The sequence below is a fragment of the Rhineura floridana genome, chromosome 14, assembly GCF_030035675.1.
Source record: "Rhineura floridana isolate rRhiFlo1 chromosome 14, rRhiFlo1.hap2, whole genome shotgun sequence".
Classification (NCBI taxonomy): domain Eukaryota; kingdom Metazoa; phylum Chordata; class Lepidosauria; order Squamata; family Rhineuridae; genus Rhineura; species Rhineura floridana.
This window is the reverse complement of record NC_084493.1, coordinates 19,543,708-19,557,030: the sequence shown is the minus strand read 5'-3', so window position 1 is coordinate 19,557,030 and position 13,323 is coordinate 19,543,708. Positions and strand designations below refer to the sequence as shown.

General features: G+C 45.6%; 2 protein-coding genes across 6 annotated transcripts in view; both read left to right on the top strand.

The window, feature by feature from the left end:
- The window catches only part of AKAP13 (A-kinase anchoring protein 13), a 333,500-nt gene that overhangs the window by 60,618 nt on the left and 259,559 nt on the right, over nucleotides 1–13,323 (top strand). The window lies entirely within an intron of this gene.
- On the top strand, nucleotides 4,627–8,132 carry LOC133369997 (keratinocyte-associated protein 3-like). Its single transcript, XM_061595863.1, is given in 4 exon segments — nucleotides 4,627–4,630; nucleotides 4,848–5,162; nucleotides 5,165–5,415; nucleotides 8,118–8,132. Coding segments are annotated over 4 exon segments (585 nt in total).

The window sequence follows — 13,323 nt, the reverse complement described above, 5'->3', positions numbered from 1 at the left end:
ACTGTGAACTGTTAATCTTTATGTAACCAAAATGGTACTATCCCCATAAGAGAGGGGAGTACTGGCATGTTTGGGGGGAACCCCAAGTGTAAAGGTAAAGGTGTCCCTGCACTTGTAGTGCGAGTCGTTTCCAACTCTTAGGGTGACGTCTTGCGATGTTTACTAGGCAGACCACATATATGGGGTGGGATTGCCAGTTCTGTCCCCGGCCTTTTTTTACCCCCCAGCATAGGCCGGGTACTCATTTTACCGACCACGGATGGATGGAAGGCTGAGTGGACCTCAACCCCTTTTACTGGAGATTCGACTTCCTCCTTCCGTTGGAATCGAACTCCGGACGTGAGCAGAGCTTTGGCTGCATTACTGCCGCTTACCACTCTGCGCCACGGAGGATCCCAAGTATACTGAATATACAAAAACTTCCGGGGGGGGGGGGAGACTAAGGCATCCCCTTGAAAGCAGCCCATGCTCAGCGTGCAGAGAATGTTGACTGACTGTTGTGGGAGGGAATTGAAAACCATGGGGGAATGAAATGGAGTATCCTGGAAGAAGGCATGGCTGGCTGGAATGCTGAATAGGACCATTCCACAGTGCAACACTTTGTTGCCAGTCTCACTAGTCAATCCTGTTGACAGTTCTGCTTTGTGCCTCTTGTCCCGGTTGGCACTTCCTAGGTTTCTAAAAAATTTTTATCAGCAGTTCAGAGGTACTTAACTGGCTATGAACAGCAATGATAACAGAAAAGGAGGGGAACTTTGCATCAAATCAGAACACAACCTTGAAGTTTTGAGGAACAGATGGATGATCATTGGGGGGTTGGATGTCAGGGGGGCAGTTTTCCAAAACAGTTGGGAAGAAAATATGTTCTTTGTTGTTTATATATTAAACTTATTACCTGCTTTTCTACACAAATGTGTACTCAAAGTGACTTACGGTTAATTAAAACATTCAAATTAAAATAAAAGATTAAAAATATATAAAAAGTTTAAAAACAAAATAGTACATAAGGCGGTGGAGCAACCCTTCTTAGGAAGGCTACGTAACAGAAGCCCCCAAAAAGCCTTCCAAAGTTAGGAACCAAATGCCTGGGAGAAGAGAAATGTTTTTACCGGGGCTTCAAGATCGATAACGATGGCACCAGGCATACCTCCTTGGGGAGAGAATTCCACAAACGGGGCCACCACTGAGAAGGCCCGTTCTCTTGTTTAATTTTGTCCATGGTATTGGTGTTCTTGGTCTCTGTTTTCATGCAGGTTGATAGTGAAATGGGGGTGGGGGAAGATGAAAGGGGTAATGGGGGAGTTAGGTATAATTGGGCAGTTCTTTGCAATTAGCTTGCCCATAAACCCCACTTTCTAAGGGGGGTACTTGTGCCAGAGGGGCCCATCAGATGGCACTTTGCTGAGAGCTCACTCATACCTGCCACTGCCTTGGATGACAATCTGGCATGCCCTGTTGAGGCCAAGCAGTTCTTAGCCTCACTACCCCACATAAAACATATTTTATGTGTGTGTGGTTGGGGGAAGAACAACAACATACATCCTTCTGACTTTTTAAGTTCAGGACAAAGGTAACATCCTTGCCGTACATTTAAAAGCACTGTTATAACACTTTAAATAGTCATGGCTTCCCCCCAACAACCTTGGGAACTGTAGTCCATTTAGGGTGCTGAGAGTTATTAGCTCTCACAGAGCTACAATTCCCAGCACCCTTAAACTACAGGGGTACAAGAGTGCTTTAAAGGTCTGGTGTGGATGGTCATCCAAGTGTCCATCAGCTGTTCAGATGCTGAGGGAGATGTACCTATTACCAAGCTAGACACGTCTCCTGCAACAAAACACGAAGAGTGTCCTCTTGCATTGCTCGCTGCTTAAAGGTGCGTATTTGAGGATGCGCAGCTGTACATCTTGAACAAGAAAATGGTTGGCTCTCCTTTCTTTGTTTTGGAGGCCTTTTTTTTGAGTTGCGACTGTTGAGCGTTGCCACCTATTCTTGCAAAATAAGTCTTGAGTACCTTATCAAGCCTTTCTTGGTGTCTTAACCGCCTCTCTGAGGGGCGGGGGAGAGAGATGCATAAAAAGGGCCTTTTCACTACCAAACAGGAAGCGGAATGAATAGCAGGAACTTCTGATAATGCACCGTCTGTGTAAAAGAAAAACGCCAAGAGGGAGTTGGGGGGAGGGGTATAGCATTGAGCAAGGAAGAGGGGGAATTTGTCTCCCTCTGAAACAGACCAGAGCCGTGGTTAGATCCACAGAAGGCATCTGAGACTTGCTGAGTGTAATTAATACTTGTGAATGAGGAATGTTCCCTCTTCAGCTAATTATAAACTCGCTTCCCAAAGTGCTGAACCAGGAAATTGTTCCTTGCTGTTTTTTTCCCCTACCCAAGAAGAAGTCTTGAAAATTCCCATACCCATATTTGAGATTAGTAGCGTAGGTCAATTTCTTTATAGTACTTCTACGAATCTGCTTCAAGGGGACACATGGATGTATGTGGTTGTGTGAATGTTGGCATAGGCCAGTCATTCCCCAAACAGCGAGCCAGGGTGCTTTTGTGTGTTGTGAGCAAAAAGTTGCCACCACCACCCAGCCATATACAAAGGTGGCTGCTTGCCATGTTGCTATTTATTTTGTTTTATCCCATTTTCCTCCAAGGAGCCCAAGGTGGCATACAAACTCCCCATTTTATCCTCATGACAACCCTGTGAAGTAGGTTAGGCTGAGGTGCAGTGACTGGCCCGAGGTCACCCAGTGAGCTTTCATATATGGCTGAGTGGGGATTTGAACCCCAGTTTCCCAGGTCCTAGTCCAAGACTCGTCACTGCTGCACCACACTGGCTATTTGAGCAGTTTGCTGCTCTGGCTCTTTGCCTCCTTCCAGTTAATCTCTGCTGGGGATGACCTTGGTTGTGATTTGGGTAGTTCAGCTGTTCCCAAAATACCATAATCATCTGCTCTCGGAGGAGGTTGGTTTTTCACAGCTCTGCATAAGTTGCTGCTCTGGGTTTGTCTCTGCACTCAGACCAGTGACTTGAACAGAAGGAGTGGCAGGCTCCTTTTGAGGCCATGCAACCACTTTAACTCTTGCAAACCCTGGGAAAATTCTGGAGCAGTGTTTAAAGCGGCCAGTCTGTAGGCACCTTGAAAACTATGTAGTGATTACTAGAAGCTAACATGAATGTATCAAGAACAAATCCTGCCAGACTAATCTTACCTCATTTTTGATCAGGTAACCTCTCTGGTAGACTGTGGGCATGCTGTGGACGCAGTATGACTTCAGCAAAGCTTTTGACCAAGTGCCCCATGATATTCTGATTAGCAAACTAGCTAAATGTGGGCTGGATGGAACAAGCTGGTTCCAGAATTCTACTCAAAGAATGCTTATCAATGGTTCCTTCTCAAACTGGGGGCAGGCAACAAGCGGGGTACTGCAGGGCTCGGTCCTGGGCCCAGTGCTCTTCAACATATTTATTAACGACTTGGATGAGGAGGTGCAGGGAATGCGTATCAGATTTGCAAATGATACAAAATTGGGAGGCATAGCTAATACCCTGGAGGACGGAACCAAAATTCAAAGGGTTCTTGTTAGGTGGGAGCATTGGGCTGAAAAAAAACCCTGAATGAAATTTAACAGGGATAAGTGCAGAGTTCCAAGGAAAAAGAAACCAAATGTACAATTGTAAGATGCAATGCTGCATGTGAGAAGGACCTTGGAATTGTTGTTGGTCACAAGCTGAATATCGGCCAACAGTGCAATGTGACTGCAAAAATATATATGCAAATTTGTTTATTTGTTTATTTATTGCATTTGTATACCTCCCCATAGCTGAAGCTAAGATGATCAGGGGGCTGGAAACAAAGCCCTATGAGGAGAGAATGAAAGAACTGGGCATGTTTAGCCTCGAGAAGAGGGGAGATATGGTAGCACTCTTCAAGTACTAGAAAGGTTGCCACACAGAGGAGGGCCAGGATCCTTTCTCGATCATCTCTGTGTGCAGGAAATGATGGGCTCAAGTTGCAGGAAGCCAGGTTTTGACTGAACATCAGGAAAAACCTTCTAACTGTTAGAGCAGTATTACAGTAGAACCAATTACCCAGGGAGGTGGAGGGCTCTCCAACAATGGAGGCATTAAAGAGGCAGCTGGACAGCCACCTGTTGGGTATGCTTTAAGTTGGATTCCTGCGTTGAGTCGGGGGCTGGACTGGATGGCCTTATAGGCCCCTTGCAAATCCATGATTCTATAATTCTGTGAAATACATACTCTTAAATTGCAGTAATCCACCCTGGGACTCTTTGGTGAAGGATGGATAAGGAATCAGTAACTGTTATTCAAGGCTCCTGTGATCCCAGAATCCCCACCCACTGAGGATGCTGCCCCCTGAGTATGTATTATTCACTGCTCTGGCCTTAGGAATATAGGAAGCTGCTTTATATTGAATCAGACTCTTGGTCCATCTAGCTCAGTATTGTCTACACTGACTGGTGGGGGCTCTCCAGGTTTGCAGGCAGGAGTTTCTCCCAGTACTACTTGGAGATACTGGGGATTGAACTGGGGCCTTCTGCATGCATGGCAGATGCTCTCCCACTAAGCCTTACCTCTTATCGAATTAACCTGCAGCAAGGATGGGTAACACTGTCTGCTGTGTATCAGGTGCAGAGGAATTATCTAGTTGTTCCTGATGTATAGATGCTGGCTTAGTATCCTGCCAGAACTTGTGGTTGCCAGGCCACTGCCCCGTCCTTGTGCTTGTCCTTCCAAAGTGCTAAGAGCACTTTCCTTGCCTCCCATGGCGCGGCAGTCCTCACTAGCCTCCCTCCCTCCCTCCCTCCGTCCCTCCCTGCAGAGGCGGGCTGCAGAGATCAGCAGCTAGCTCGCAGTGGCATCTCGCTGGTGGTCCTGGGCCACTTGACCTTGGTGCTGGGGGCCATCGTCCACGGCTCCCTCCTGCGCCATGTGGCCCGGCCTGCGCACACCATCACCTCGGAGTACGCCGTGGCTAATGTCGTTGCGGTGGCTTCTGGGCTCTTGAGCGTTGCTGCTGGCATCCTGGCGATCCTGGTGTCCCGGAGCTTCTCCCGCCATTGCCTGCCTTGGATCCTGGTTGTTATTGCCCTGGCAAATGTCCTGATCTCAGGAGCCTGCTGCGTGGGGCTGGCATTACCATCTCCCTCACTGTTGTCAACGGTGGCCGTCATCTGTTTACCAGTTGCAACAGTTCTGCCCTTCCAGCTGATGCCCACTCTGTGATAACAAGCGAGTGCCCTTTTGACACTACCCGTATCTGTGACACAGCCCTGGTCCTCTGGCTTCCTTCCTTGTTGATGGCAGCAGTGGAAGCCGGTTTGTCTGCCTGGTGTTGCACAGCCTCCCTCTCTCTCTGTGGAAGTGGCCCCTCTTCAGCATCCTACAAAGTGGCCCTGCTTCAGGCAGCTGCCCCACAGGAGGTGGCTGCAGAGGAAGGCTCTGAAGGGGAGCCTCTCCACCAGCCTCAGGTTCAAATGGACGAGGAAGAGTGCTGCCTTTGAGGGTGGAGGGAAGAGAGCGACCCACTTTTGCTGCTAGACTGTCCTTCATGTTCTTGAATGCACAGATGGGCTTGTGTTCAAGGTGCAGAGCTGGCCAGGCAGGAATCTCCCCCAAATTGTTCTTTTTAAAAAAAATGTTTTTAAATTTGTATATTTGTTTTTAATGTTTTTAATTGTTGTAAACTGCCCAGAGAGCTTCGGCTATGGGGCGGTATACAAATGTCAATCATAATCATAATAATCATCTCCACAGCATGAGTGTAACATGGAAAGTCCCTGTGCTGGAATCCTTGAGCAGGTCCTTGAGTCCTTGAGCTGGAATAGCAGTTGGATGGGTGTGGATCTATCCCTGCAGTTGCACTGAACTTCCAAAGTGCTCAGAGTGCTTTGGAAGCACAGCACAACACAGGTGCTGCATTTGAATGGGCCTTTGGGCCTGTGTATGCAGCCACTTCCTTTCTCAGCACAGCTGGATGCCATGTGGAAGTCTCCAATTAACCATAGTTTCCTCTTTTGTCCAAACTGGGTAACTGTGGCTACCAGCTTTGAAACAACCCAGGATCTTAAATCACAGTTTGGCTAGCTTTAGATCTTGACTTGGCCTGAAGCTGCTAACCATAATTTCCCACTTCTGGAGAAAACGGTATTCTGGTTAATTGGAGACTTCCTTATTGCATTCAGGAGAGAAGGGGCTATGTTTGTGGGCAAAGGGCTCATTTGTATCTTGGCCAGTTAAGCGGAGGTACGACGATCTGAACCAGGGCAGGAAAGCCCAAATTTTCTTCTTAAACATGAAGCCATGGGTGGCATGGGGAGATTGTACCTGAATGATCCTTCCCAGCAACTCCTTGAATTTTGCTATGTGGCGCTTCATTGCATGCACTTTGGCACAAGTATGGAGTGTATCAATAGCCTCCCAGTGGTTCCATTTTCAATAAGAGAGCTGGTTAGGACACTCACTGTGGCAAGTGTATTTGTAGACCTCCTTTACACCTGCTTAGGTTCCTGAAGCTAGTTAGACATTTTTCTGGCTTCTGTTTTGTTGCTCACCTTAATGTAGGTTGAAGGCAGTGGTTTCCCAACTCTTTTTTCCCCGCACAGACCACTTGAAAATTGCTGAGGGTCTTCAAGGACTACTTAATGATTTTTCTGCTTCTTCTAGCAATTGTAATTCCATAGAATTCAACTTGTAATACAATAAAATGCAATATAAAATAAAAGAAGCAATAAAAATACAATTAAAAATAAGTATGAATATTCAGTGTGATGGATATGCTGTCTCCTGTTTTCAACCACGAATCCACTGCCACGCCACGGACAATCTGAATGAAGCTTGTGGACCTCTGGTGGTCCACACACTGCAGTTTGGGAGCCCTTGATTTAGGGCAAGGAAGCGATAATGAAAGGACAGACGCTGAGCTTTGCCAAAGCTCCGTGTACAATACTCTGCAGACCTACCTGATAAATATTCCAGCCTGGTAGTTTAAAAGAGGGAAGGACGTAATTAAGTCTGCAGTCTGTTCAGCTTTCAAGTTAGGTCCAGAGTGGTAATGCTTTTTACACTGGAAAGTTAAACACTGTCATTATTCAGCAGCAAAAAGTGCACACAGAGCTGACATTGTTTCTGCCTCCTTTTGATTTAATAATCATTTGTAGTAGGTTTGATGGGCTGTTAGCTGGTGTCTGTTTTTTTGCAGAGGGACATTTTCTTATATACAAAGACAGGCTCTGTGTAATGGGGCCTTGTTCGATTCATGTTTTGTGTAATACATTACCATTGATTCAGAGGGTGTGTGTGTGAAGAGGAGTGAATCATTTCGCGTACAGACTTAACGGAAGTAGAGCGGCAAAGGCTTTCCTTCCACAACAAATTGCCTTAACTCCAGTTTTGTCAGTAAATCCGCAAAACTACAAATCCATAAACATTTTAGCTAGTTACTTGGCTTGCATGTGTACCTACATAAAGTTATCAAAGGCACGAGCCGTGGTCATTTGGAAGTCAGCCCCACCATATTCGGGGAGACTTTATTCCTGAAGAAACGGAGTGCAGATAGGATAGCAGGATTAGTTATATAGGTTGAAGAAAGAGAACCAACTTGAAACAGAAGAAGATGCCTTGTCCAAAGGCAGACCACTGGTCCATCTATTGCAGCAATGTCCAACTGCTGTTTCAAACCTGCCAAAATCTTGCCACATGAAAACCGCCCCCCAAAAACTGTTTTTGAGGGTAGAAAATACACAATGTTTTGAATTATTTATTGGTAGAATTAGTAAGAAATCTCATTAACTGAGATTATTAAGCAGCGCCCTGGCCTCCTGCTGGGAGGAAGGGTGGGATATACACTTAATAAAATTAATTAAATGCATAATAACATAAACAAATAATTTATAATAAAGAAATTAGACATAAAATTAGACTACATCTCAATTCCAGCTTCAAATTTTTGTCTAATATCTGTGACTTATGTTTTGATTTCCCCATTTTTACTGCAGAAAAAGGCTGCTTTCGGATATGAGGTTTATTGCGTTTAACAGATGAAAATGATAGCGCTTCTGTCCTGATTCCTAAAATTCCTTTCAAACTGCAGTACCTGTTGCGCTAATGGAACACTAGCCTTTTCAGCCGATATACTGGCATTTCGTGAGAATGTCTTTTGCATGGCTGCAATGAACGACGTCTTGTTTTAGGCCCTCACCTGTTATACAGATGCGCACTGTAGTTCCCCACTGTGTAAGACAGCCTTTCCCAACTAGTGCACCACCAGATGTTGTTGGACCACAACTCCCTTCAGCCTCAGCCAGCATTGCCAATGGTCAGGAAAGATGGGAATTGTGGTCCAACAACATCTGGTGGCCCACTAGTTGGGAAAGGCTGGTGTAAGAGGTCTAAGATCTTGTCCCATCACCATGCAACTCCTCTCCCTTTAGCAGTTCACATTTATATATAAGTTGTATAGACATGGGGAGTGTGTGGGAAATGCTGCTGCTGCTACCTGCGTCTATGACAGAATACTGGTACAATTTTTTGTCAGGCAAAAAAAAAAAGCGCACCTAAAGGGTGGGAATATACTGCATGTTGGGATGCCTGTCATGTGAGCAGCTGCGACTAGCAAAAAACTCCCATGATTTCTGCCTCTGATCAGGTGTGATAACAGCTGTTGCGGCTAGTAGCCTTTGGTAGCCTTTTCCTCCATGCCCTTCCTCCTAGCCGGAGCCCAGGACAGCAAACGAAAACTAAAAGCACTTTAAAACATCTTAAAAACAGACTTTAAAATATATTAAAACATCTTTAAAAATACCTTTTTAAAAAAGCTTTAAAAACAACTTAAAAAGCAATTCCAGTACAGATGCAGACTGGGATAACATCTCTACTTAAAAGGCTTGTTGAAAGAGGAAGGTCTTCATTAGGCACCGAGAAGACAACAGAGATGGCGCCTGTCTAATATTTAAGGGGAAGGAGTTCCACAGGGTAGATGCCACAACACTAAAGGTTGGCTTCCTATTTTGTGTGGAACGAACCTCCTGATGAGATTGTATCCGCAGGAGGCCCTCACCTGTAGAGCTGTGATCGACTGGGTGTGTAAGTGGTAAGGCTATCTTTCAGGTATCCTGGTCCCAAGCTGTATAGGGCTTGGTACACCAAAATTAAAACCTTGAACTTGGCCTGGTAGCTAATAGGCAGCCAGTGCAATTCTTTCAGCAGTGAACTGACATGTTGGCGATACCCTCCCCAGTGAGCAGCCACGCCGCCACCGTTTGCACCAGCTGCAGCTTCGGGACCATTGTTGCTGTGAACACACAGGGTGGCTTTTAAATAAGCCACTATCTCAGCCCCCCCCAACTCTTCTCCCCCCTGTATTGTGGGTAATAATGACGCTGACTGATCTTTGCAGGGTTATAATTATTATTGAAATGTATGTAGAATTTGTTAAACGCATAGGCCTTAAGTAATTGGCTATCTATCTATACCTTTTTTGGGGGGGGATCTTTAGGCCATGTGTTTGCCACTCCAGTTTAGAAATGTTTCTAAAAGTATGGATGTGCTAAATGCATGTTTGCAAATACTAAAGTGGGGCTGGGATGTGATTTGCTTTTGAGTTGCATCACTACTAATAAATTAAGGTTTTTTTATGTTGCTGGGTAGACTGCATGAAGCAGCACTTTTGGAGTGCTTTAGACCTGGGGTGGAGACACTTGAGGGTTGTCAGATCTCCTTTTTTAAAAAAAACGAGTTCTAAGATCTACCAGTCAGAGCTGGGTGCAAATACTTCTATTTAAAATGAAAGAACAAGGTGCCTCTGAGCATATTTTGAGACTAGGAATTTGCTTTTGGAGCCAGAACAGAACCAGGACAGAACCAGGCTCACAGTTCTTCCATGCACAAGTCCTGTCCTGGTTAGCCTTCTTCATTGGAAAAATAGGTGTCTTGCTGTTGTGAAACGGCTGGGAGTCAGAAACTCTTGCAAATTGCCTAATAATCTACCAGTAGATCCCGCTTCACCTTTGATCCACCTCTGCTTTAGACCAGCCACTCTCAAACATCTACACGCCAATATAGTTTCCATTTTGCTGGGTGGGGAGAAAGGGATATTTCAGAAAACTTCAACATGGCTTCCACAGGAGTCTTGAGGGACCTTTCTGGAGTTGAGCCTCTATGAGCAATACTTGTGTTGATAAACAGAGTGAAGTCTATATAGTAAAGACCAGCAACTGGCAGCCCCAGGGCCAAATCTGCCCACCCAAAGGAAACAGTCTTTTCAGAACTCAGGAGATGTATGTATGGAGTGGTGATTATAACAGTGAGACTTACTTGTAGCCTGCTGTTGGGGGGATGTGGGATCCTGACCCACCACTCTTTTGGGGGAAGAGCCATAGCTCAGTGATGGAGGATCTGCCTTGCATGAGCAAGTAACTGGTTCAAACCCTGACATCTCCAGTTAGGGCCGGAAAAGACTCTGGCTTGACACCCTGGAGAGAGATGCTGTCAGTTAGTGTAGACAATACTGAGCTAGATGGCCCAGTGGTCTGACTTGATATAAGTCTCTTTCATCTCCAAAAACTGTCGCCGTAAAAACATGCTACTGACTGGTGAGTTTGCGATGGTGAGATGTTGTCGCTATAGTGACATAGCAGGCTTTGGGAAGCATTCACAGATGGGGGGAACTGTTGTAGCAACATGCCTGCTTTCCAGCGGAAGTTCTGCAAGGAGTCCTGCTTCTTTCTCCAGATGTGTTTTCTTTGGAAGGACTGGAGCCCTTAACTTGTTTGCACTGGGCTCTCTTTGGGCCTCTTGGCCAGTTCTGTGACTTGAAGTTCAGTCTGTTTGCAGAGCGTGTCCACTAAATCCCCTTTCCCTGCTCAGGATAAATATTGCCAAGGCTTCCCTTTCCTTCTTTTATCTGTTTTTTCCCCCTTGGACTCTCAACGGTTTTAGTTGGCTTCTCAAGATAAACTTAAGGGGCCCCTCCAGACATCCTTTTTATTGGGCATTCATGATGATTTGTGTTTGTGGTGCTGGGGCCATTATATGCAATTCGGCTTTCAATACCATTTTGTGCCTGCCTTTTGGGGTAGACACACTGCTCTGTTTCCAATCTGGACATGTCCCGTAGCTTCCTGCTGACATCCTGTAACTTTTTATCCCACAAGTGTGTCAAGGTGGGTTTTTTAGGGGTCCTGTTTTTGCTGTGCTATAGTGCAGGAGTGCCGCTCTAGATGGTAATATTGTGGTAATTTGGGAGATGCATCTCTGGAACAATATATAGAGCAGGATGAAGTGTGGGTGGTCCACCACTAATAATGTACTATTATGGCACCAATGACATGTTGCAGAATACCCTCACAAAAACCACCAGTATAGAGGGACCCTAATGTACTATTGGTGTGGAGTTAACCTGTTGTTGTTGTACTGCCCTCTAGTCGATTCCGACTTATGGCGACCCTCTGAATAGGGTTTTCATGAGGCTGAGAGGCAGTGACTGGCCCAAGGTCACCCAGTGAGCTTCATGGCTTTGTGGGGATTCGAATCCTGGTCTCCCAGGTCGTAGTGTATTTGGAATTCACTCCCCTTAAATATTAGGCAGGCGCTGTCTCTGTTCGTGTGCCTGATGAAGATCTTCCTCTTTCAATAAGCCTTTTAATTTGATACCTCATCCCAGTCTGCATCTGTATTGAAAATATTTTTTAAAGATGTTTTTGTTTTTAAAGATGTTTTTAGTGTTTTATCATTGTTTGCTGCTGTGGGCTCACTTTGGGAGGAAGGGCAGGATATAAATAAATAAATATTCAAAAATTCTTACTCCAAAAATCTGTGTGGGGCACCATCTGGCTCTGAATTGGAGGGGGGCCTGGGGTTCAGGCCTTATCTCCTTGTGTTCTGAACCATTAGGAACACAGGCAGCTGCCTTATATTGAGTCACCATTCATCTATCTAGCTCAGTATGGTCTCCATCGAGGCTGTGGAGTCAGAATCGGAGTTGGAAGCAATTTTGGGTGGAGTCGGAGTCGATAGAAATGTACCGACTCCGACTTCAAAATAAAATTAATAATTTAATTTTTTTGTTTTAATGTATTTTAAGGCCTTTTTATGAGGTCTTAAAGTGTTTTTAGCATTTCTGTTTGCTGCCCTGGGCTCCTGTTGGGAGGAAGGGCGGGATATAAATCAAATAATTAAATAATTAAATAAATAAATAATATACATTTGCCATTTATGAAGGAGTCCGGAGTGGGACAGTAGAAAAATAGAGGAGTCAGAGTCGGAGTCGAAGGTTTGATGTACTAACTCCACAGCCCTGGTCTGCACTGACTGGCAGCAGCCCTCTCCAGAGATTCTCTATACCTGTAGATGTCAGGAATTGAACCTACCACAGAACTACAGCCCTTCCCCATGCTGGCTGGAAGAACTGCAAGCAATTCATGCTAGAAGGTGGCACCTGAGCCAAGAATTCTCCTTGGTTCTGTGGTCTAAGCAACTGGGCCACTGTGAAAAGCAACAAGGTCTTTTCCTCTGTGCAGATCGACTGCCTCAGTCTTCCCCAACCTGGTGCCCTCCAGATGCTGTTGACTACAACTCTCATCAGCCTCAGCCAGCATGACCACCAGATGATGGTATTTGGTGTCCTCCGAACACTGTGAAATACCACTCCAATCATCCTTGATCATTGTCCATGCTACCTGGTGCTGATGGGAGTTGTAGTCCACAACAACATTGGGAGGGCACCTGGTTGGGAAAGGCTGGACTGCCTCAATCGCCTCCCTCTACTCCATGTACCTGCCAGCTCTGGTGGGAATTGTAGTTTCTAACTTGCTTATACTGCGCCGAGACTTCATTTTAAACCTGTTTGATGATGATGTAAACGCAGAAAACCCCAATGTAAAATTCTCATTTAAAAAACAGTGCTTATTGTCCTGGCTGACTGTCTCTTTACAGCTCCTGCTGTAGGGTGCCTCTTTCGCTTTCTTGACTTGTAACAGGATATGGCAAAATGAGCTGCTTTCAAAGCAGCCGGGAGTGGCGCCTGGCTTCTCTATTTCGCTTGCTTCCAGAGTGTTGGTTCATTCATCCAATTCCCCATCTGTTGCAGCACAGGAGTATGTGGAGACATTTCCTCCATCTGACCCACTTGGCACTGCAACTCTGGAAGACTACAAACCTGTAGGTCTGCCTTCGTCAACCTGGTGCCCTTTAGACATTTTGGACTGCAAGTCTCATCATCCCCTACCATCATAGCACAACATCTGATTAAAGCATCTAAATCCATTCTCCCCCCCCCCCCCCAGGGAGTGCAGTATGGT